At 37.1% G+C, this 24,361-nt stretch overlaps 1 protein-coding gene across 13 annotated transcripts in view; it reads right to left on the bottom strand.

Annotated features, from left to right (window-relative positions):
• Positions 1-3,838: 3,838 nt before the first annotated feature.
• Positions 3,839-24,361, bottom strand: part of HACE1 (HECT domain and ankyrin repeat containing E3 ubiquitin protein ligase 1) — a 127,245-nt gene continuing 106,722 nt past the window's right edge. For 8 of the 13 annotated variants that reach the window (XR_016233822.1, XM_051855408.3, XM_089332803.1 and 5 more), the window contains 5 exons: positions 23,582-23,713; positions 16,893-16,991; positions 16,539-16,609; positions 6,078-6,191; positions 3,839-4,810 (listed from right to left, as the gene is read on the bottom strand). Coding sequence is in view for 10 of the 13 variants with exons in the window: in XM_051855408.3 (XP_051711368.1) it covers positions 4,708-4,810; positions 6,078-6,191; positions 16,539-16,609; positions 16,893-16,991; positions 23,582-23,713 (519 nt within the window). In the remaining 3 variants the exon portion in view is untranslated. Of the gene's footprint in view, positions 4,811-6,077; positions 6,192-16,538; positions 16,610-16,892; positions 16,992-23,581; positions 23,714-24,361 lie in introns of those variants that run through there. The other 5 variants (XM_089332805.1, XM_051855413.3, XM_070073752.2 and 2 more) reach the window with 3 other exon arrangements.

Below are 24,361 nucleotides of genomic sequence, written 5' to 3'. Positions count from 1 at the left end.
GGCAGGAGATGTAAACATCAGGCTCAGACACCCAGTGGGGGCACCAAAGAGGTTCAGCCCCCTGGGCGGCAGGCATCCTTCTTTTTAAACACCTTGTCTGAGGAAGAGGCCTTGCATACATGCAGAGGCCCATGTCCATGCAATAAAGTGGGTCTGAATGGGCAGAAGACCTCCTTGACCGTTGTTTATGGAAGACAACAATTTACAGTGTATGCTCTTAGTTTGAGATGTCCCTGGTAAGGAGCTGTTCAAGCTGGTGCCAAGCCTGTGGAATCTTAGGCAATAAAATTCCACCAAGTCACTTTTTGAGTTATTAAAATTCCACCAAGTCACTTTTTGAGTTATTTTACTTGTGCCTAATTCTACCAGGTTTGAAGCCAAGTATTTGTCTCCAACAGCCAAGCAAGTCCTAACACAAGAAAACTGAAGGTATATAAAAAGGTGGTAGCAGGTTAGGGGAATATGAACTTGTGGAAGTTATGTGGGCAGGTAGGTAGCTAAGAGAGGAGCTGAGGATTGACAGCTCCAGCTGACCTGTAGAACTGTAATGATGAAACCAACTGCTTCATAAAACTGCTAGCCCAAAATCAAGCAGAAAGAGAATTAAATACCAAGGAAATACTTAGGCAGATTTTCATGCAAAATCAGCCAGTACTGAAATTAAGAGATCCAATTTGAATGAACTCCTAAAGGTTAATCCAACTCAAATTACTTATGATAACTTATTTAATAAACAGTGCTGTGCACCTGAATTAGAGAAACAAAATTGGCATTTGAGATGATGAAAATTCAATACTAAACATGAACTCATGGAGTGCCTCAGTAGCCTTCTGATCCTTAAAGTTTCCAATGTAAGCTCTTCACTCCATGATTCACCATTAAAAAGGGAAAAATGGTCCAAACTATGGGAAAAAAATCATATGGTTAATGTTCTGAAGTTCCTGAAATGGCTTATAACTAATATTTGTTTTGTCAAATCCAGAGTCTTGGGAAGACAATCAGAAACTTCAAGTACATTTTCACTACCTGATGGGCCATTTGAACATTTACAAGGAGTTTCATTCAAATGGCACTTTCTGCATATTTTCTGGTTGTAAAGAAGCTTTCCCACATAGGAAGACTGATGCCTTAACAATAGCTAAAAGGTTATTAAGAAACATATTTTCCCCCATAGAGCATTCATGGAGAAATCTCCAGTGACAGCAGTAGTCATTTCCTGGACAAGTTATAAAACAGTTAAATACGGCTATTACAAATACAATAACATAGGGCAAAGCACACTGAATCAATTGTATTACCTTGGTCAGAGGTATTGTAGACTGACCCTCAGTGGACAAGCTGACCCCTATGAAACAGTCACTGGAAGTCCTATGCCCCTAATAAGAGAACCCCATGTATCTCTCATAACCTCTGAGAGGACAAAGTGCCATATATAAAGCTTTAATGCATTGTCTCAACATGTTTTTGTTTTTTTTTTTTTTTTTTTACAGGCAGTTAGACAGTGAGAGAGAAAGACAGAGAGAAAGGTCTTCCTTCCATTGGTTCACCCCCTAAATGGCTGCTATGGCCAGCGCACTGCACCTATCCGAAGCCAGGAGCCAGCTGCTTCCTCCTGGTCTCCCATGCGGGTGCAGGGCCCAAGGACCTGGGCCATCATCCACTGCCTTCCTGGGCCACAGCAGAGAGCTTAACTGGAAGAGGAGCAACCAGGACAGAATCCGGCACCCCAACCAAGACTAGAACCTGGGGTGCCGGCACCGTAGGCAGAGGATTAGCTTAGTGAGCCGCAGCGTCAGCCAGCTTACGTATAATATTGAACAAAACTGAATGCTGTGTGTCTTTTCCCTGATTTGCTACTATGGAAGGCTTAATTAAGGTGCTGATATCACTGTTTCTTTAGACATGGCCACCAAATACATTAGGGAAATTTTGTAAGGAAAATGGAAAATATGGTGTGTTTACAGGATCAACTAACAATTGACTTGCAGGCATCCTAAGTGGTAGATGGCAAGTTTGGCTTTTCCAAGGTTGTCTAATTTCTGTGTTCTAGAGTGTCTCCAGGTTATTAAGACTTGTGGTAACAGGCTAAAGCTCCATAAATCAGACCATTCTACAGCAAACTATGAATCTTAATCACCATCACACCCTAAACACAGACTATGACCAATGAGACTCAATTGCCGTTCTATCCTGCCAGAAGTCTGCTTTGATTTTTATTGGCTCAGTTCACTGAGGCTCCTGTTAAGGAGTACACTTCAGTTTTTACAGTGCTTCTCCTGATAGTTATCGTAATGGTCCCTTGGTGTGCTCACTCACTCTTTTGCTCTCTCTCTTTGTATGTGTATATATACATATATATACATATTTATACAAACCCTAAATGTTTGTATGCAACCATCCATTTGGTGTTGAATGGTCTCACTTCCACTAGATCAGCAAAAATATAAAAAATTATTCAACTGTACGTCATTTATGATGTGACACAGAATGGTACCAAGGTCCAGAATTTTAGTCAATCTCTTGAAAATTGAGAGGCTGACCAAAAGGGGAAAACTGTTAAACTAAATTGACCTGAGGACTTTGTACTTGGAACCCTTATGGAATTGACTGTAATCCAACTTTGTGCAAACTAACAGACAGGCTAATTTAGGAGTATACTCTTGCAATAAAAAGCTTCAGTCTCAACCAACACATAGGCATCATGTTTCTGTCAATTGCACTCAAGTGGCCAAATGATTAAACTGTATTCAAATAAGGCAAATGCTGAGCTATAACCAATAGGGCCATCTCTGCACCTCATTTCCTTTTTCTGTACTGCCTTTCTGTTTTCTGTCCATAAATGCCTTATAGTATACAGGACAGACTAGAGCATTCTGTACCTGTTCTAGTTGGGAGGGTTGCCCAATTCTAGAATTATAAATAAAAGCAATTAAGATCTGAAAAATAGATTTGTTGTAACTCTTTTAAGCAAAATAATGACCTTCTATAATTAAACTTTCAAAAAATAAAAAACTAAAACATTATTTGCTTCAGTTATTATAAAGCATCTGAATTTCAATTTTCGAGCTAACAATAATTTTAAAGAACTCCTTATTTTTTACATCATCTATTGAGAGATATTTTAGTATTAAAAAATGTAAAAAACAATGCATTAAAGAAGTTTAACTTACCAAAACTTTCAATGAATATGTCTCTCTAACAACACTGGACAAATAAATATACTATCTGTGCACTCACAGAGAAAAATCTGTGTGTCATTCTATCAATAACAATGACTTTTTTTTTTAAACAATGACATTTGATACTCTATTTTTAGCTTTCAGAAGCAAGGTCATAAAATCACAAATCCCTCTGTTAGCATTTCTATATTGTGAGTGCTCCCACTTCTCTTTAAACATTATGCTTGGACCAGGGCTGTGGGCATAGCAGTGGAGCCACCACCTGCAGTGCCGCATCCCATTTGGGTTCCAGTTCCAGTCCCAGAAGCTCCACTTTTGATCCAGCACTCTGCCATGACCTGGGAAAACAGCGGAAGATGGTCCAGGTCCTTGGGCTCCTACACCCACTTGGGAGACCCGGAGGAAGCTCCTGGCTCCTGGCTTTGGATTGGCCGAGCTCTGGCCGTTGCAGCCATTTTGGGAGTGAACCAGTGGATGGAAAATCTCTCTCCCTCTCTCCATCTGTCCCTCTGTAACTCTGCCTTTCTTTAAAAAAAAAAAAAAAAAAAGTGTGCTATAAGGACTGGAGTTTGTCTTTGTGAAAAAAATAAATAAATAAATGAAAGCTGATAAGACCACCCAAAAATTAAAAATAACCAGTGTTCCATTTTAGGCATATATCAGTTGAACTTAATATTTTAATCACAAAAAGTAAAATTATGAAATAAAAAAGTACAAACTGTAATCTGCACATCAGATTACTTCTTTAAATGTGTGTCAGAGTTCACAGATAAACATAATGAAAGGAAATATGGTAAAATATTTTTTAATTTTACCTTCATCATAAATTAAGGCATAAGAAAAATTTTGAAACCACAATGTGTACATATGGAAAACTCACCACTGAAAGATGAAACTAATTAATATAACACAGTATAAGCTTTAATATATAAATCAGATGCCATTTCATCAGCTGTTAGTCACATCACTCTAAATTTTATATTATATATTAAAATACTAAAAAGCTAAAAAATCATTGCAATATAGATGCAATGTGGGAAAATACATATTTGTGGTTTTATACACAATCTAAATTAATCCATTCTATACAACAGTTTTCCAAAATATAAATGGCACTTTACATGCAAGAGAACATACCAGTTGAATGTCCTCATATAATACATTGGAAAATAAAGAGAAAATACCCTTTCAACAAGATAGTTACATAGCAGAGGTGGAATGCAGAATAAAATTTTGTCTTAACACAATCTTGGACAAGATTTAAAAAATATGAAAAAACACAGTTTCTACAATTTTCAATTAGCATTTTTAAAAATGAACTCTACTGTGATTTTGTGTTTTCTACTCATTTTACAAACAAAGAAAACATAAAAAGAGAAGAAAAAAAAAAAAACCTGATCTTTTATGAATTTTAAACATCAGCCCGCCTATGGGTTGCATTTAGGCTGCTTTTCTGTTGACAGTTTCCTAAATTACTTCTGCCACTCTGAATTGTGCATCAGCAGTCGGATGAGTTTTCCAGACTTCATTATGCCATTGTGTAACCATAGCTGCCACAATGTAGTGCCACAAGAAGTCTGTCCTTGAGTATTTCTTTACTAGGGTATTCAGGTAACTTCAGCATGTTGATGCTTTAAAAGAAAAACATACTGCCATTAAACAGGATATCTATGAAATTTCTCACTGTTTTGTCTAGCTGTGAAAACAGTGCTCTTAATTAACATAATACCACCCTCTGAAATTTGCATTCAAATTGGAAAACCCTGAAGTAGTATTTAAAAAGAAGAAAAAACTGCTGCAATGCAGTTTCTTTTAGCATGCAAATTTAGTGGAAGAAAATAAGTTCTTTTTAGTTTAAAATAAGCAACAGGGCAATTTAATTTGAAGTGACTGTGTAAATCAGTGATACTGATGACATTGTAACTTTAGTAATACTTAAACTAGGTTCAATTAAGTTACAGGTAGGTAGGAATTTCCCTCAAATTTTCTTACCCAAAAAAATGAGCACAAATAACTATATAAGTACTTATTTGTCATCACTGATTCCAAAATCCTAAATAGAGTTCATAGTTAAGAGGTTTTTTTGTTTAAGATTTTTATTTATTTACTTGAGGGGTAGAATTACAAACAAAGAGAGGAAAAGACAGAGAGAAAGATCTTCCTCTGGTTCACTCCCCAAATGGATCCAACGGCTGCAGCTGGGCCAATTCAAAGCTAGGAGCCAGGAGCTTCTTCTGGGTCTCCCATGTGGATGCAGAGGCCCAAGGACTTGGGCCATCTTCTACTGCCTTCCCAGGCCATAGCAGAGAGCTGGATTGGAAGAGGTGCAGCCAGGACACTTACCAGTGCCCATATGGGATGCTGGTGCCACTGGTGGAGGAAGCTACTATGCCACAGTACCAGCCGCAAGGGTTTCTTCTCAGTGCAGTAATACTGTAGTCAGATCTTTGATCATTCAGAATTAACCAGGAAGCAGCTAGTTAGCCTAATAGTTAAAATGCCAGTTAGGACGCACCCATCCCATGCTGAAGTGCCGGGTTTGGATCCCGGCTGTTCCTCTTCCGATCCAGCTCTCTGCTATGGCCTGGGAAAGCAATAGAAGATGACCCAAGTGCTTGGGCTTCTACCACCCATGTGGGAGTCCTGGATTGACTTTATGGTTCCCAGTTTGGTCTTGGCCCAGCAACTTCCTGGTTCCCAGCTTGGTCTTGGCCCAGCACCAGCCTTGATGGGCATCTGGGGAGTGAACCCTGTAGATGGGAGTGCTGTTTGTCTTGTATCTCTCTGCCTCCCAGTTAAGTAAATGAATAAAGGAAAACCAAAATCAAATGCAATACTTTCACAATGCATTTAAAATAAATCATTTACAAGGCATTTAAAATAAATAATTTAACATACCATGTGCTTGAAGTTGGTAAAAGATTTGGGGTATATGGTACAGCAGCGATTGTGAAGTTCTGTAATCCACTTCCACCCATGATATTAGCAAATCCACCATGCGGGACCCTGGAACTAAGAATTCATATGTTGTAACCATGAAAGCATAATTTTTCTGATAAATAATTCAAGTTCTAAGTTAGGATAAGAATATATTTAACATTAGGATGACAAGATGACATTTTTGAGACTTGCAAAACTCCAGGTTATTACTATAAGTTGCTCTATGGCCACTTAGAAGGCTTCCATGGAGATATACTTCCAGGTTTCCATAAATAATATCATGCTTTCAACTGGCAATGCCAATACCACTATTATTGCATTTAGAATGCTGCATTTACCATTATTTGCTTTCATATATCGAATAGTTAACTAGGATTAATTTGATGGCCCAAAGTCACATTTATATCTGTATGCCTCTGGTTAGCAAAATATCTGGCATCTAGTAGATAGTCGTTAAATATTTGCTCAATAAACCAAATGTTTGGTTAATTTAGGCAGCAAAAGCTCATACATGTAATCCAAATGATCTCCCTATTTGTGAAAAATATCTAAGCTCAAAAGCTTTTTGTTCTACTTTGCTTTCACAGTCATAAAACTATAAAATTCTTCACATTTCCCTTACCTTTATTAGAAGCATTTTCTTTCAGAATATTTTTAAATATACAAAACAACATTTATGGGGTAGTAAGAATATCAAGCACATTTTTTAAAAATACCACCTAACATAAAAGCACCACAGAAAGGCTAATATTTAAGTATAACACATCATTAGAAATTTTAATATTGGGTACATGGTTGTAGAGAATGTAATCACACCTTCTTAATGTGTATACATCTGAAAGTATTTCAAATTAGTCTGGATATGTATTTATCTTGAGTAAACCAAGTGATCCTTGACAAAGTTTTGTTACTTTAAAATGAGATGCTTTAGTGCTTTTTAGATAAATTAGAATGCTGACAAAAAATCATTTAATAGGTAAGTATTAAGTGCTACTCAAAAAAGAAGCATGATTACAATTTAAAATATCTTCTAACACAGAATTCTTAGTAGAAAGCATATTTGGGTTGACTTTAATGCTGAACCTTAAATAGCCAAAACAATCTTGAAAAACAAAGGCAGCTCAAATTCTGATTTCAAACTTGCTATGAACTACAGTAATCAAAACAGTGCTGGCATAAAGACAGACATATAAACAAAGAGCCCAGAAATAACCCCTCACATACAGGTCAGATAATTTTTAACAAGAATGCCAAGATATTCAACAGGAAAAGGACAGTCTTTTCAACAGGGTGTACAGAGAAAATTGATTATCAGCTGGAAAGTAGCAACTCAGGAATCCCTAGTGCATATGCAAACACATGGAGACTGAACAACATGCTCCTGAATGAACAGTGCGTCATAGAAGAAATCAAAAGAGGAATCAAAAACTTTCTGGAAGTAAATGAGGATAACAATACAACATATCAAAACTTATGGGATACAGTAAAAGCAGAGTTAAGAGGAAAGTTTATAGCAATAGGTGCCTACATCAAGAAATTGGAAAGGCACCAAACAAATGAGCTATCAATGCATCGCAAGGATAGAAAAAAATTGCAGCAAACCAGACCCAAATCTAGTAGGAGAAGAGAAATAATTAAAATTAGAGAAAAAATCAACAGAACTGAATCCAAAAAAATTACAAAAGATCAGTAAAACGAAGAGCTGTTTTTTTGATGGGTGTGTACTTGATAGGCCAAGGCCTATGTTGAAGAATGTAAACCTTCAAGATGGCTTCTCTTGGCCGGCTGCTGGTCTGGGTGAGGAGATGCTGGAGTCCCCAATCTCTCTTTGCTTTATATACCTTCTCTTTTTTTGTTCCCCTATGTGGAACTTCAAAAGCAGTTCACCTGTCTCCCCCTTCCGCTGCTACTTGCAGCTCTGTGGACCCCATTTACCATTATTTGCTTTCATATATCATTAACAAAAACTAACTTAAAAGAGATTAGAAAAATCCCTTAGGGGGGTTTTAAGATGGCAGTTTAGCAACAGGACGTTCCAAGGCAGGCGGGGCAAAATAGATAGTTAAAAGGGAGAGAAGTTAAACGCCAGAGATAGAGCCCGGGATATTTACCACAGGAAACCCAGGAGGCCAACATAGACGGGGCTAGTCCATGCTGAAAGAGCAAATCAGGAGGAGAAACAGAGGACACAGGAGGTGCAGACTGTCAGGGAGGAGGGCGCCAGATTAGATTAGATAACAAGATAGGAAATTGGGGGTCCACAGCTTCATTCCACTGTGGTCTGAGAAGCTGCATGGTATGATTTCAATTCTTTTAAATTTGCTGAGACTTGCTTTATGGCCTAGTATGTGGTCAATCCTAGAGAAGGTTCCATGTACTGCTGAGAAGAATGTTAATTCTTTAAGTGTAGGATAAAAAGTTCTATAGATATCTGTTAGATCCATTTGGGCTATAGTGTCGATTAAATCTACTGTCTCCTTGTTGATCTTCTGTCTAGTTGATCTGACTATTGCTGAAAGTGGAGTATTGAAGTCCCCCTGTACTATTGTATTGGAGTCTTAAGTCTCCCTTTAAGTTCCTTAACATATCTTTTAAATAAACCGGCTGTAATTAGGTGCATATAAGTTTATAATAGTTACATCTTCCTGTTGAATTGATCCCTTAATCATTATATAGTGCCCCTCTTGGTCTTTCTTAACAGTTTTTGTGTTAAAGTTTATTTTGTCTGATATTAAGATGGCTACACCCGCTCTTTTTTCATTTCTGTTGAAATGGAAAATCTTTTTCCAACCTTTCACTTTCAGTCTGCATGCATCTTTGTTGGAAAGATGTGTTTCTTATACACAGCAAATATATGGGTTTTGGTTTTTAATCCATTCAGCCAGTCTGTGTCTTTTAATTGGAGAGTTGGGGCCACTTCCATTCAATGTAACTTTGCCCTGCCATTTTTCCAAAGATATTTCTAATCTATGCTTTGAACTTCCTGTGATCTTTTACTGGGAGGTTTTCTTCCTTTACCTTCTTTTGTATTGATGGCTGTGTTTCTGTGCTTCTGTGTGTAACACATCTTTAAGCATCTTTTGCAGGGCTAGATGAGTGGCGACAAATTCTTTCAATTTCTGTTTGCTATGAAAGGCCTTTATTTCACCTTCATTCACAAATGAGAGCTTTGCAGGATACAATATTCTGGGATGGCAGTTTTTTTTCTCTTAGTACTTAGGCTATATCTCACCATTCCCTCCTAGCCTGTAAGGTTTCTTATGAGAAGTCTGCTGTGAGTCTGATTGGAGTTCCCCTGAGAGTAATCTGACGTTTCTCTCTTGCACATTTTAGAATCTTTTCTTTATGTTTCACTGTGGTGAGTTTAATTACAACGTGTCGTGGTGAGGATCTCTTTTGGTCATGTTTATTGGGGATTATATGTATTTCCTGTACTTGGATGTCTCTTTCCTTCTCCAAACCTGGGAAGTTTTCTGCTAGTATCTCACTAAAAAGGCCTTCTAATCCCTTCTCTCTGTCCATTCTTTCAGGAACTCCTAGAACCCAAATGTTGGGTTTTTTTTAATAGTATCCTGTAGGTTCCCAACAATGTTTTTAGATTTCTAATTTCCTCTTCTTTTCTTTGGTTTGACTACATACTTTCCTGTGCTCTGTCTTCTAAGTCCACTATTTTCTCTTCTACCTCACTGATTCTGTTTTTAAGGCTCTCAAATGTGTGTTTCATTTGTTCTATTGAATTCTTCATTTCATTTTGGTTTCTCTTCAATATCTTAATTTCATGTTCTACTAAATTCTTCATTTCATTTTGATTCCTCCTTAAGATTTCATTTTCACAAGAGTGATTTCCTGTCCTGTCCTGTAAGGATTTCTGTAGTTAATGCATTTAGTTTTGATAACTTCTAAATATTCTTATCATAAATTTTTTGAAATCCTTATTTTGCATTTCTTCTATCTCATCATCTTCATAATTTTGTATTGGAGTGTCATGTTCATTTGGGTGTGTCATGATGTCTTCCTTGTTCTTGTTTCCTCGGTTTCTGCATTTGCTGTTTGGCATTGTGGAGCTATTCTTTGGTTTCTTCTTCTTTTTTTTTTTCCTCGTTATATTATGACTCTAAATTAAGTGGCTTGTCTGCCTTTGGTGAATCTCTAAAGGCTTGTAGTGGGTGTGGCCAGAGAGCTCTGTTCAGTTTTTCAGGGTTAAGGGTATACCAAAGGTGACACACCCAGGTTTGGCATGGTAAATCTTCTCTCTCTCTTTTTTTATTCAGAAGGGAAGTAATTCCGCTCAGCCAAGCTCTTCTCGATGGCAATCAGTGCCTGACTGCTAGCCCCAGTGGGTGTAATATTTGTCTGCTCTGTCCCAAGGACCACACAAAGGATCTGTGCAGTTCTCAGTGTAAGCTCAGATTCCTCTGCAATATCTCTCACCAGGTAACCAAGGCCGCCCGAATTTGTGGCGTCTCCCACTGAGACTATTCATGTCTCAGCCACACCAGGAGTTCTTCCCACACCCTCAGTTTTTTTTTTTTTTTCCCATAGTTCTGGTTCATAAGCACCACACATTCACTAGTTCTTAGTCTCCTATTATTTCTCCCCATTAGAGTCATGTTTTTCTGCTTGGCTGAGGGTAGGCACACAGTCCTGAGCTGGCACAGCTGTTACATATGTCCAAAATGGCACCTGCTCTATTGTCTCACTCACCTTTGTAAGGTGAGTGGAGAGACAGAATCGTGTCTGTACTGGTCCCTTTTATTATTTTTTTCTCTCCTCTAGTTAGCCTGGTGTACTTTCCCCCATGGGGCTTCAAGCCTCATTCCCTCCAGGCTCTTCCTGCTGCTATTCCACCAGTGCTTCAGGCTACTACTCTAAGCAAACTGTGTATAGAAGGGACATTCCTCAATGCAATCAAAGCAATCTATGAAAAACCCATGGCCAACATCCTATTGAATGGGGAAAAGTTGGAAGCATTTCCACTGAGATCTGGTACCAGACAGGGAAGCCCACTCTCACCACTGCTATTCAACATAGTTCTGGAAGTTCTAGCCAGAGCTATTAGGCAAGAAAAAGAAATTAAAGGGATACAAATTGGGAAGGAAGAAGTCAAACAATCCCTCTTTGCAGATGATATGATTCTTTATTTAGAGGATCCAAAGGAACTCATAGAAGAGTTTGGAAAAGTAGCAGGATAGAAAATCAATGCACAAAAATCAACAGCCTTTGTATACACAGGCAATGCCACGACTAAGAAAGAACTTCTAAGATCAATCCCATTCACAATAGCCACAAAAACAATCCAATACCTTGGGATAAACTTAACCAAGGACTTCAAAGATCTCTATGATGAGAATTACAAAATCTTAAGGAAAGAAATAGAAAAGGATACCACAAAATGGAAAAATCTTCCATGCTCATGGATTGGAAGAATCAATATCATCAAAATGTCCATTCTCCCAAAAGCGATTTATAGATTCAGTGCAATACCAATTAAAATACCAAAGTCATTCTTCTCAGATCTAGACAAAATGATGCTGAAGTTCATTTAGAAACGCAGGAGACCTTGAATAGCTAAAACAATCTTATACCACAAAAACAATGCCAGAGGAATCACAATACCATATTTTAAGGTAGTTATATTTACAAGGTAGTTATAATCAAAACAGCCTGGTACTGGTACAAACACAGATGGACAGACCAATGGAACAGAACAGAAATGCCAGAAATCAATCCAAACATCTACAGCCAACTTATATTTGATCAAGGATCTAAAACCAATTCCTGGAGCAAGGACAGTCTCTTCAACAAACAGTGCTGGGAAAACTGGATTTCCACATGCACAAGAATGAAGTAGGACTCCTACTTTATACCTTACCTAAAAATCCATTCAAAATGGATTAAAGACCTAAACCTATGACCAGATACCATCAAATTGTTAGAGAGCACTGGGGAAATCCTGCAAAACACTGGTACAGGCAAAGAGTTCTTTCAATTGGAAGTGGAGCAGCCGGGTCTTGAACAGGTGCCCATATGGGATGCTGGCACTGTAGGCGGTGGCTTTACCTGCTACACCACTGCGCCAGCACCCAAATACACTTTTCAGTAAAGATACACATAGACAAAAATTTAAAAAATGGAAAAAAGAAATTCTATGCAAAAAGTCAAAAGTGAGCAGCAGTACTTATATAAGATAAAACAGATTTTACAAAAAAGTAATGAGAGGCAAAGAAGGTTACTATATAATGACCAAGGGATCAATTCAACAGAAGATACAATGGTAAATTTATATGGATTTCATGCCAGTCAACTCAATTTTATAAAACAAATATTATAAGGTCCAAAAGGAAAGATAAGCCACATTCAACACTCTATTTTCACCAATGGACAGAACATTCAAACAAAAAATCAACAAAGAAGCATCAGAGTTAAACTTCAGTACAGACCAAATGGAACTAACAGACATGTACCAAGCATTCCATCCAATGGCTGCAGAATATAAATTCTTTTCATCAACACATGGAATATTCTCTAGGATAGACTACATATTAAGTTATAAAACTGGTTTCAAGAAATTTTAAAATCTTAAAACCATATCAAAAAATTTTTCTGATCACAATAAACTAAAAATCAGTAACAAAAGAAACTCTAGAAATTATATAAATACGTGCAGACTGAACAATATACTTCTAGAATGAACAATAAGTCTCTGAAGAAATAAAAAGAGAAATTTAAAACTTCCTTAAAACTAATGTAAATGGAAACACAACACATCAAAACTTACAGAATATAGCAAAAGCCATAGTTAAAAGGAAGCATTTATACATTTTAGCAGTATTTACATTAAAAAGGAAGATATCAAATAAACAATCAATAATTAATGCATATCAAAGAACAAAGAACTAAAACAAACGCAAAATCAAACTTAGTAGAAGGAAAGAAGTAATAAAGATCACAGCATAAATAAATTACATAGAAACTATAAAAATAATACAAAATATCAGTGAAATGCAGAGCAGGTTTTTTGAAAAGATAAATCAATAACCCTTTACCTAAAACAGCTAAGAAAAAAGAGCTACGACCCAAATAAATAAAACCAGAGACAAAAAAGGATATATATCAGCTGATACTACAGAAACACAAAGGATCATTAGGGACTATTATGAACAACTATATACCAACACATTGGAAAACCAAGGGGAAAAAACGGATAAATATCTGGATACTAAAATCGAACTATGAAATCAGAAAATCTGAAAAGACCAATAATGAGTAACAAGACTGAATAAGTAATCAAGTCTCCCAACAAAGAAAAGCTTAGGACCAGATGGCTTCAATGCTGCAGTCTACCAAATTTTTAAGGAAGAATTAACACCAATTCTTTTCTAATTATTCTAAAAAAATTGAAATGAGGAACCCTTCCAAATTTATTCCATGAGGCCAATATTACCTTAATTTCAAAACCAAAGACACAAGCAAAAAAACTATACACTATGATCCCTGATAAACAGATGGAAAAATATGCAACAAAACAGTAGTAAATCAAATCCAACATCACATCAAAAAGATCAATCCTCATAATAAAATGGATGTAACCAGAGATTTAGGAAAGATTCAACCTATGCAAATCAACAAATGTACCACATTATATTTATAGAATAAAGAAATAAAGGATAAAAATCACAGGATTATCTGGGTCCTCTATAAAGTCATACTAAAAATGATCCATAAAGAAGAAGGAGATGGGAGAGGGAATGGGAGGCAGGAAGGGAGTGGGGTGGGGGGGATGGCGGAAAGAACCACTGTATTCCTAAAGTATCTATGTAAAAATGCATTCATTAAATGAAAAAATAAATAAAATCATAGGATTACATGAAAAGTATTCAATAAAGTTTAACATCATTTCATGATAAAAACCTTGAACAAATTAAGTATAGAGGGAACATACCTCAACACAATAAAGGCCACATATGACAAACCCACAGCCAACATCATATTAAATGGGGAAAAGCTGACAGCATTTCCTTTAAGATCTGGAACCAGACAACAATATCTGTTTTCACTGTTTTATTCAATATGATACTGAAGTTTTAGCCAGACCCATCAGGCAAGAGAAAGAAAAAGCACATGAATAGGAAAAGAAGACATTACATTATCCCTGTTTGCTGATGACACAATCCTTATGAGACAGAAATCCAGAACTGTTCAGTGAATTTACTAAAGTTGTGGGATACAAAATTAATCAGAGCACTTTTATAAACCAATAAAATTTCCTCTGAGAAGGAAATTATAATAGCAATCCCATTCACAATAACAAAAATACTTGGAATAAATTTAACCAAGGATGTGAAAGAACGGTTCATTGAAAATTACAAAACACTGATAAAAAGAAATTGAAACACAAAAACATGGAATAACCTCCCATGTTCATGGATTAGAAGAATTACAGTTGTTAAAATGTCCATATTACTCAAAGCAATTTACATATTTAACACAATCTACACCAAAAAAAAAAAAAAAAGATGACATGGTTCACAAAACTAGAAAAAAAAAATCCTAAAATTCATGCTGAAGCACAAAAGATCAAAAACAAAGCAATCTTGAATTTTAAAGAATAAAAACAGAGGCAACACAATACCAAATTTCAAGACATATTACAGAGCTAATAAAACCCAAACAGCATAGTAGTGGCAGAAAAACAGATACATGGACTACTGGAACAGAACAGAGATCCCAGAAATGAATCCATGTATTTACTGATCTTTGACAATGTGCAAAAAACAAATACTGGTGAAGGACAGTCTCTTCAATAAATCATATTGGGAAAACTGGATATCTATATATAGAAGATTTATGCTTGACTCCCACACAAACTCTATTAAAAAAATGAAATGTTAAATGGTTCAAAGATCTAAATGTATGACATGAAAATATGAAACTGCTGAAAGAAAACACAGGGAAACACTTCAAGACATTGAAATGGCAATGATTTTTATAAGACTCCCCAAACACAGGCAAATGAAACAAAAACAGATCACTGAGATTCTATCAAACTAAAAGCTTCTTTACAGCAAAAGAAAACAGTGAAGAGGCAACTGACAGAATGAGAGAAAATATTTTCACAATATATATCTGATGAAACATTAACACCCAGAATATATCAGGAACTCAAAAAACTCAACAACAAAAAGTGAACAATCCAGTTAAGAAATGGACAAAGCCCTGAACAGTCACTTCTCAGAAGAAATACAAATGGCCAACAAATACATGAAAAAATATTCAAAATCACTAGCCATCAGTGAAATGGAAATCAAAATCACAATGCGGTATAATCTCACTCCAGTTAGAATGACTAATTCAAAAAAGACAAAAATAACAAATGATTATGAGGATATGGAGAAAAGGGAACTCTTATACACTGCTGGTAGGAATGCAAATTAGCCATTATGAAGAACTATATAGAGGTTCCTCAAAAAACTAAAATTGTATCTACTATATGACCCAGTTATCCCAGTTCTGGTTATACATCTGTAGGAAATGAATTCAGCATATGGAAGATGCCTATACTTCCATGTTCATTACAGTACTATTCACATATATAACCAAGATATATAATCAACATAGGTGTCCATGAATGGATGATTAGAAAAAGAAAATATGGTATACAGACAGAATAGAATACTACTCAGGCAGCAAAAAAAGAATGAAATCCTGATATCTGCAGAAAAGTAGATGGAAATGTATATCATTACACTTGCTAAAGCAAGCCAGACACGGAAAGACAAAATACAATATATTTCCTCTCACTTGTGGAAGTTAAAAAACAATAATTGATTTGAATTTAGCATAGTGATTATATTAGAAGTTGGCAAGGGATAGGGGGGAAAGATGGAGGGAAGTTGGGTAAAGAATACCAAAATAGTCATAATTAACAAGTTCTAGTGTCCTATAACACAGTTGGGCAATTCTAGTTCACAATAATGTATTTTTATACTGTAAAAAGAACTGGAAGTGAAGAACTGGTAGGCTCCAAACACAAAGATACAGAAATGAAAAAGCTAGTTGCCTGGTTTCATTGGTTCATGCTATGTAAGTGAAATATAGCATCGCACCCTATAAAATGTACAAATCTTGTCTGTTACCAAAAATTAATAAAACAATTTGGGGAAAAAGAGTATAAAAATATAAAGTATAATATACTGATACCCCTGACTAGAACTGTCATTTTTAATATATTAAATATTTATTAGACATTATTATAAATGCTTTACTTTTAATATCTAAATAAATCTTTGCTCATTACCTACAGTAATAGAAAGGGAGGTAAGTCACAATTCAGATTAGTCATTTTTCATTTATTATTTTCTAAGCCATTAGAAACAAAATGCATTAAATTCTTTGTGTTGTCACAGAAGCACTTCTTACCTGCCGGTAACAAACTGTAAGAGAAGAACTCTCTCCTCTTGAGTAATGTCTTCCACAACTTCCCAGAACCACTAACAACAACAAAAAAATCAACTTAGCTCATATCTCAAAGCAACTGTAGGCTTCTTAATACCAGGAAAATATGCAATATTCATAAAGCATATTTTAGTCTCTGAAACTCATTTATCAAAAATGATTTCATACAAAGCTTTCGTATGCAATATTCCCACAAGAAGAATTTAGGGGAAAACTTTACTTTGTTAATTAACATACGTTCTCATCTAGTAGTGCTGAAAAGCTTACAAAATTAAATGGCAAAACTTAACTTCATTCTAAGCTCTAGAGAGACTTTACCTGAATAACCAGATCTTCTCTTTCATAGCCACTTGTGTATTCAGTATTTTTTATCCAATCACTCACATCAATTTCTGGCATGCCAGAAAGCAGTAGCTCCTTTGGGGAAGAAGAAGAATATTTCATTAATCTTCTTTGGGAAAAAAAAGTATTAAATTTAAACAGTAAATTTGCCTTAATTAGAAACTAATCCCATGCAAAACTGATTTATTTTTGTGCCAGTTCCTGCATGTTATCAATAACAAGCACTACCTAGGAGAAAATCCCTGTTACAGATAATTTCAAACATTCAGATCTGGAGATGCCTCCACCTTGAGATATTTTAACAAAAACATAGTGAGAGTTTATGTGTTTATACAGAAATATATATGTAACAGCAGCTTATATGTATAATAGTTTATGGACATTATCTTTGGTTTACTTTATTTTTATTTTATGCTTCCTTGGAAACTTGTTAAGTTTTTTTAAGGAGACTGTATGCACATTCTCAACATGAAAGTGACAACCACTGAATAAATACTGGATTAAATAAAGGGAAAACTCACTAATAAATCTTTATCACTCAGAAAGAAGAGGTAACATAATACAAATAGTTATTTTTTAAAAAGGAGTTAGGCCTTTCTGAAACTATGTTTTTGATTAATTCAGAACTTTGAAAGTTAACATTCCCCAAGATGAGAAAACTATGTAATTTTCCTAATAATCTTTGATAGATTTTTCCCCCCCAGGAAACTTATCAAACACACACATACACACACACACAATCTTAATCTTATAACTAAAAATGAAATCAAGAATGTCAAACTATTTACCATTGGGTTTCCTAAGGGAAAAGAGGGCAAGAAGAGAGTTTTTGCACATCACTGTGTCAACCCCTATCTCATGGTTGGATATGCTTATACAGTGAGGACAGGTAATGACTAGCCTACACTTACTTACATAGACAAGTCAGAATGGCATGGTTTATTATTACAGGGTCATAGATACAAAGTGGCATGGAATCTTATCTCCTACAGCAACTTTTCAGAACATATACCTAACCAGCTGAGTGTGTGCTCTGTATAAGATCAATGTAAGGCAATATCTGAGAACTCTTCAAGGTTTTTAAAATCTAAATAACCTTGTTTAACTTAATCTGTGTGAGGTTGGGTTTCTTCATATACTTCAACCAAACAATATAACATAACTGTTTATATGCAGAAGCAGAAGAGAATTTCATTGTTTTGTAGTAAGAAGACAATATAAATTCCACTCTTCTATTTTTGTTTTATCCTGGAATATGTAGATTTCATTTTTTAAAGTGTTATTTATGTTAATATGCAAAAGACTGATTTGCTTTATGTGAATATTTTATATATTTTAATTTCAAATATAAGAAATACTGACATAATCTACATAAACAAAAACTATTTTGTTGTAAAGGTTTCCAATTACAAGAAGTTTTAGAACTTGCTAATATAGTGTATGTTTTAGTCCTCTTTGCCACAGCATTTTAAATATTCTTAATCAGTAAAGATGTCCTAGCCAGTCTCCATTTATCAGCCCAAAATACATTGTCCACCTTCATTTGCACTGCAGAGTGGCCCCCTTGATTCAGGGTGCGTTTGACCACTCGGAAACGTAAATACCTAGGAGAAGTACAGAGGTGAGGACAGAGGATATTCTCTGTTCCTGCCCTGCTTCAGCACCACACTTTTGCAATAGCCAGGTTTCCTCAACTACCAATACCACCAGGTAGTCCCTCTTTAGCAGTTCAAGTTCTCACAAGGTTCTTCACAATAACTACTGCCAGTCTCTGGATGCCTAACGAGAACAGGTTTACTTTATTTTTTAAAGATCTATTTATTTATTTTGAAAGTCAGAGATATACAGAGAGGGGGACAGAGAGAGATATCTTCCATCTGCTGGTTCACTCCCCAGAAGGCTCTAACCCAGCGCTGGGTTCAACTGAAGCCAGAAGCTTCATGTGGGTCTCTCATGTGGGAGGCAAGGGCCCAAACACTTGGGCCATTTCTGCAGGGAACTGGATCAGAAGTGGAGCACCCGAGACATGAACTGGCGCTCATATGAAATGTTGGCATCGCAGGCAGTGGCTTTACTCACTATACCACAAGGCTAGACCCACAACTTGTTTATTCTTAATAAGCATGTTTGTAATAGTCTCTTTGTTAAAGTTTATTTGAACCACCTGGGAGAATTCTGTTTCCTGGCAGGACCCTGATACAGATTTGCCAAAAGGGAGTGAGGATCAATTTTACACGATCTTAACTTAACGAAATTTAATTCTTTTCCATTCTACACTGATGATAAGCTTGTAATAACGTTAAGTATGCTGTTGTTAATAATTATGAAAAAAAAAATGACTGGGACTATATTCTCAATAAATTTGAAGCACTTAAACATTATACTATTTGCTACGATTCTTTTGTGAAGACAAATAAAGATCTTGCTTATCTTGTATAACAACTGGGCAAAAAATGTCACTGGCTGAAAACAAGTGAATGAAATGAGAACTCCACATGAAAAGTACAGACAGGGTGGGCATCTGGCCTAGTGGTCGAGACACTGGTTAAGACACCTTTGTCCCATACTGGTCCTTAGTTCAATAACTGGCTGTGCTCCTGACTCCAGCTTCCTGCTAATGTAGACCCTGAAAGGCAGCAGTGATGGCTCAACTGATTGGGTTCCTATCACTCATGTGGGAGGCCTGGCTCCCAAGAGCTTCCAGCTCCCATTTTAGGACCACTGTAGATATTTGGATAGTGGACTGGCAGATAGGAAAGAGTTATATAATAAAAATATTTTACATCTCAACTAATAATTTATTTTTCAAAAATATAATAAAATAATTGATCTGTCTACTTCAACCAGGCATATATATAACCCACATTAGTGGTCAGAAACTGAGTCATGGAAATGTTCACAGTAGTAAGCTTACCCAGTGTTCACATGACTCAATGTCTTTATATTCTGGTACCATCATGGATAAATTCATGAGCAGTACAGTCCCTCAGACAATTGGTAGGAACCCCTCAACTAAAATATAAATGTATTAATGAAAAAACTGTTGTCACCATTTTTCAGCCTGATAATCATTGCTTGACTTGGTTTAACTTCCATCCAATGCCTTCTCCTCACTAAAACCCTAGAATTCTTTAACTCAGGGGTATATCTAGCTAAAATATTCCCAATAAATATTTAAAAAGTTTCTTCTTTCAGTGTAGCAGGGTCCTTATAAAAGACGCAAAGATTCTAAAACCATACCTTCTTTGGCGTAGTTTTCTTATCCACCAAATGAGGATAATGATAGTAAAAGGCGAAAGATTTATACACTCTTATAATGATAGTCTGAAGTTAGGAGGTTAGCTGTGAAGATTTTAATAGATACTAAGCACCTAGCAAACACTAAATGCTTAATAATTATCACTGTGTAATTCAGGGGCATTCCTACAATATTGTTCTTCCAAAATAAACCAACAATCTGAATCAGTTCAGCTTTTAAAGCCAGAGTCCAACACAAACTAGGAAACCTGACCTAACTTCTAATTTAAGAAACACAATTAAAAACTCACCAGTAGCAGACCTAAATGTGAAAGATAAAGGAATAAAGCTTTCAGAGGAAAACATGGGAAAATATCTTCATGACCTTGGAGAAAGAAAGTTTCTTAAACAGGACACAAAAAGCTCCATGCATTAAAATGAACAAACACACACAAAAAATTGAAAAACTAAACTGTGTTAAAATAAAAATTTTCATTCATTGAAAGACACCAAAATAGAAGATATTCACAGTACATATAGCTGACAACCGACTCATATAAAGAATACATAAAGAATCATATATATCAGTTTAAAAAAAAAGCACAATAGAGACAAATTTCCTACACAGACTTCAAAAACAGAGTACACAAAGGTACTCAATTTTGTTGCTCCTCAGGAAAATAGAAATTAGTATCACAAAGAAAGATTACTGATCCATCAGAATGATGAAAATGATGAATAAGGTAGAAAACATAAAATAATAATGAGGATGTACAACACCCAGAACTGTCAGATTTACTGGTGGGAGTGTAAACTGAAACACTACTTTGGAAAACTATTTGCTAGTTACTACTAAAGTGAAATACACGAGCCCCCTGCATCCTGGCAATTCCACTCCAGGGTATGCATATGTAACCACAGAACGTACACATAAGTTCTCCTAATGGCACACTACAATGTCTGCAGCAGCACTACATGAAATACTCTAGAACTGAAAAGAACTCACTAAACGTTCAAGAGTAGACACACAAGACAAAACTGACATGATAAAACACTACACAGCAATGAAAATGAAAAAACTGTAATTGCATGCAACAAATATATGATTCTCACAAAATAAAAGCTGTACTTCTTCTATAATTTACACACAGTCCAAAACTAGGCAAACTTTAAGAGGTGTTTAATCTTGCAGCAAAAATGCCTGATTCCATGTCAGAGTACCTGAGTATAATATCAGATCTATCAAGATCCAGCTCCTGACTCCAGCTTCCTGCCAATGCTGCCCCTGGGAGGTAGTGGTGATGGTTTAATTGAATTCCTCCCACCTATCTGAGATCTTGATTGAATTCATAGCAGGCATTTGGGGAGTATATTCTCTTAAACTTGCAAAAAAAAAAAGAAAAAAGGAAGAAAAGAAGAGGCCGGCATTGTGGTTTGTGGATAAAGCTGCCATCTGCAATGTGGGCATCCCATAATGGGCATCAGTTAGTGTCCCGGCTGCTCCATTTCCAGTACAGCTCCCTGCTTATGTGCCTGGGAAAGCAGAGGAGGACGGCCCAAGTACGTGGGCTTCTGCACCCACACAGGAGACCTGGAAGAAGCTCTTGGCTCCTGGCTTCAGACTGGCCCAGCTCTGCGCTGCTGCAGCCATTTGTGGAGTGAACCAGCAGATCAAAGATCTCTCTCTTTCACTGTGTCTCTCCCTCTCTCTCTCTGTAACTCTGCCTTTCAAATAAATAAATCTTTAAAAAAAGGAAAAAAAGGCCAGCGCCACGGCTCACTTGGCTAATCCTCCACCTGCGGAACCGGCACTCCGGGTTCTAGTCCCCGTTGGGGCACTGGATTCTGTCCTGGTTGCTCCTCTTCCAGTCCAGCTCTTTGCTGTGGCCTGGCAAGGCAGTGGAGGATGTGTACCTGCATGGGAGATCAGGATGAAGCACCTGGCTCCTGGCTTCGGATTGGCACAGCGCGCCAGCCGTAGTGGCCATTTTGGGGGTGAATCAATGGAAGGAAGACCTTTCTCTCTCTCTCACTGTCTAACTGTGCCTGTCAAAAATAAATAAAATAAAATAAGAAAGTAGCTGTAGGCCGGCGCCACGGCTCACTAGGCTAATCCTCTACCTTGCGGCGCCGGCACACCAGGTTCTAGTCCTGGTCGGGGCGCCGGATTCTGTCCCGGTTGCCCCTCTTCCAGGCCAGCTCTCTGCTGTGGCCAGGGAGTGCAGTGGAGGATGGCCCAAGTACTTGGGCCCTGCACCCCATGGGAGACCAGGATAAGTACCTGGCTTCTGCCATCAGATCAGCGTGGTGCGCCGGCCACAGCACGCCAGCCGCAGCGGCCATTGGAGGGTGAACCAATGGCAAAAGGAAGACCTTTCTCTCTGTCTCTCTCTCTCACTGTCCACTCTGCCTGTCAAAAAAAAAAAAAAAGTAGCTGTACTCCATTTAAAATACTATGTTTTATTAAGGATTCAGACAACTCAAAGTGTTTGAAAATAATATATTACCAAAAAATACAAAAAGGGAAATTAACAAAATCTGTATATAAATCATATAAAATTAGGGGCTGGCGTTGTAGCACAGCAGGTTAAGGTGCCACTTGCAATGCCAACATCCCACACGTGCACTGGTTCATATCCCAGCTGTTCCACTTCCAGTCCAGCTCCCTGCTAATGTACTTGGGAAAACCAGTGGAAGATGGTATAAGCACTCAGGCCCTGCTACTCATATGGGAGACCTAGATGAAACTCCTGGCTCCTGGCTTCAGCTTGGGCCAGTCCTGGCCAATGTGGCCATTTGGAGAGTGAACCAGCAAATGGAAGAAGATCTGTATCTCCTTCTCTCCCTATAACTCTGCCTTTCATATAAATAAATAAATATTTCCTCCAAAATCATAAAAAGTTAGAAATCCTATTAGATCACCATAAAAGGAAGGCAAATTAAAGGAGTAAAACAAAATATTCATGAGACATTAGACTACAGCAAAGAGAGTGAACCTCCACAGAGGTTTTCAGTAGAGAATTTAATACAACAAGAAAAATTCCTTTTAATTGTTTTTGGAAGAAAAAGTAGTTAGTATCAGCAGCCTCTACTTCACGTGGCCAAATAAACTCAGCAATAATGTGGAATATAGTTTTATAGGGAGACTGACCTTCAACATGTTCTACACCGAAGACACCAGAAATATATTCCATTTTTATCAAACGCCCCACCATATTTCATATTATTCCTACTCTGATTCTAAGTGTAAGAGAAGTACAACCAAAAATCTTGTAACAAATCTCTAAATATGAACACTGAACTGCAATGTCTCATTATATACTATTCCTTTCATTATATACTCCAACAACTTCTGAACTACATCAACTGCAGTTTTATTAGTAACAACTATGAAATCAGTAACAACAAAAGAGCCATGTTTTTCTTACCAATTCATATTCATCAAAAAGCTGTATGAGGGAGGGTGGAATGAACATATGAAAGCCCTGTAGAAAAGCATTGATCTGAGGCTGAATGGCTCTTGTCATTCGAAGTTCAGTAACAAGCTGGACGTATTCAGCCTATAAAAAAGAATTTTTGGTCTACAGTTATTTTTTGTTTGTTTGTTTTGTTTTGTTTTGACAGGCAGAGTGGACAGTGAGAGAGACAGAGAGAAAGGTCTTCCTTTTCCGTTGGTTCACCCCTCAATGGCCGCTGCGGCCAGCACACTGCGGCCGGCAAGCTGTGGCCGGCGCACTGTGCTGATCCAAAGTCAGGAGCCAGGTGCTTCTCCTGGTCTCCCAAGCGGGTGCAGGGCCCAAGGACTTGGGCCATCCTCCACTGCCTTCCCGGGCCACAGCAGAGAGCTGGCCTGGAAGAGGAGCAACCGGGACAGAATCCAGCGCCCTGACTGGGACTAGAACCCGGGGTGCTGGCACCACAGGCAGAGAATTAGCCTATTGAGCCGTGGTGCCAGCCAGTCTACAGTTATAAATATTGCTTTGCTGAATTATACCATGTACATGACATTCACAAGGCTCCCTTGTGCAATTTACTGCGATGAAAAGCTGCCATCTCTGCTATCCAGGGCACTTCTACCCACTTTATGCTATTAATCCCACTTGATGCTACCCAAAGGTTTTTCTTCCTTATACAGGAATTAACCAGTTTCTACAAGTAACAGAGGGAGTTAATATAGAAAGGGAGACAGAAATGTATACTAAACAAAT

The sequence above is a fragment of the Oryctolagus cuniculus genome, chromosome 5, assembly GCF_051225735.1.
Source record: "Oryctolagus cuniculus isolate XC-2025 breed Fujian yellow rabbit chromosome 5, ASM5122573v1, whole genome shotgun sequence".
Taxonomy (NCBI): domain Eukaryota; kingdom Metazoa; phylum Chordata; class Mammalia; order Lagomorpha; family Leporidae; genus Oryctolagus; species Oryctolagus cuniculus.
Note: the sequence above shows the minus strand (reverse complement) of the source record. Positions and strands in the feature narration are given on the sequence as shown.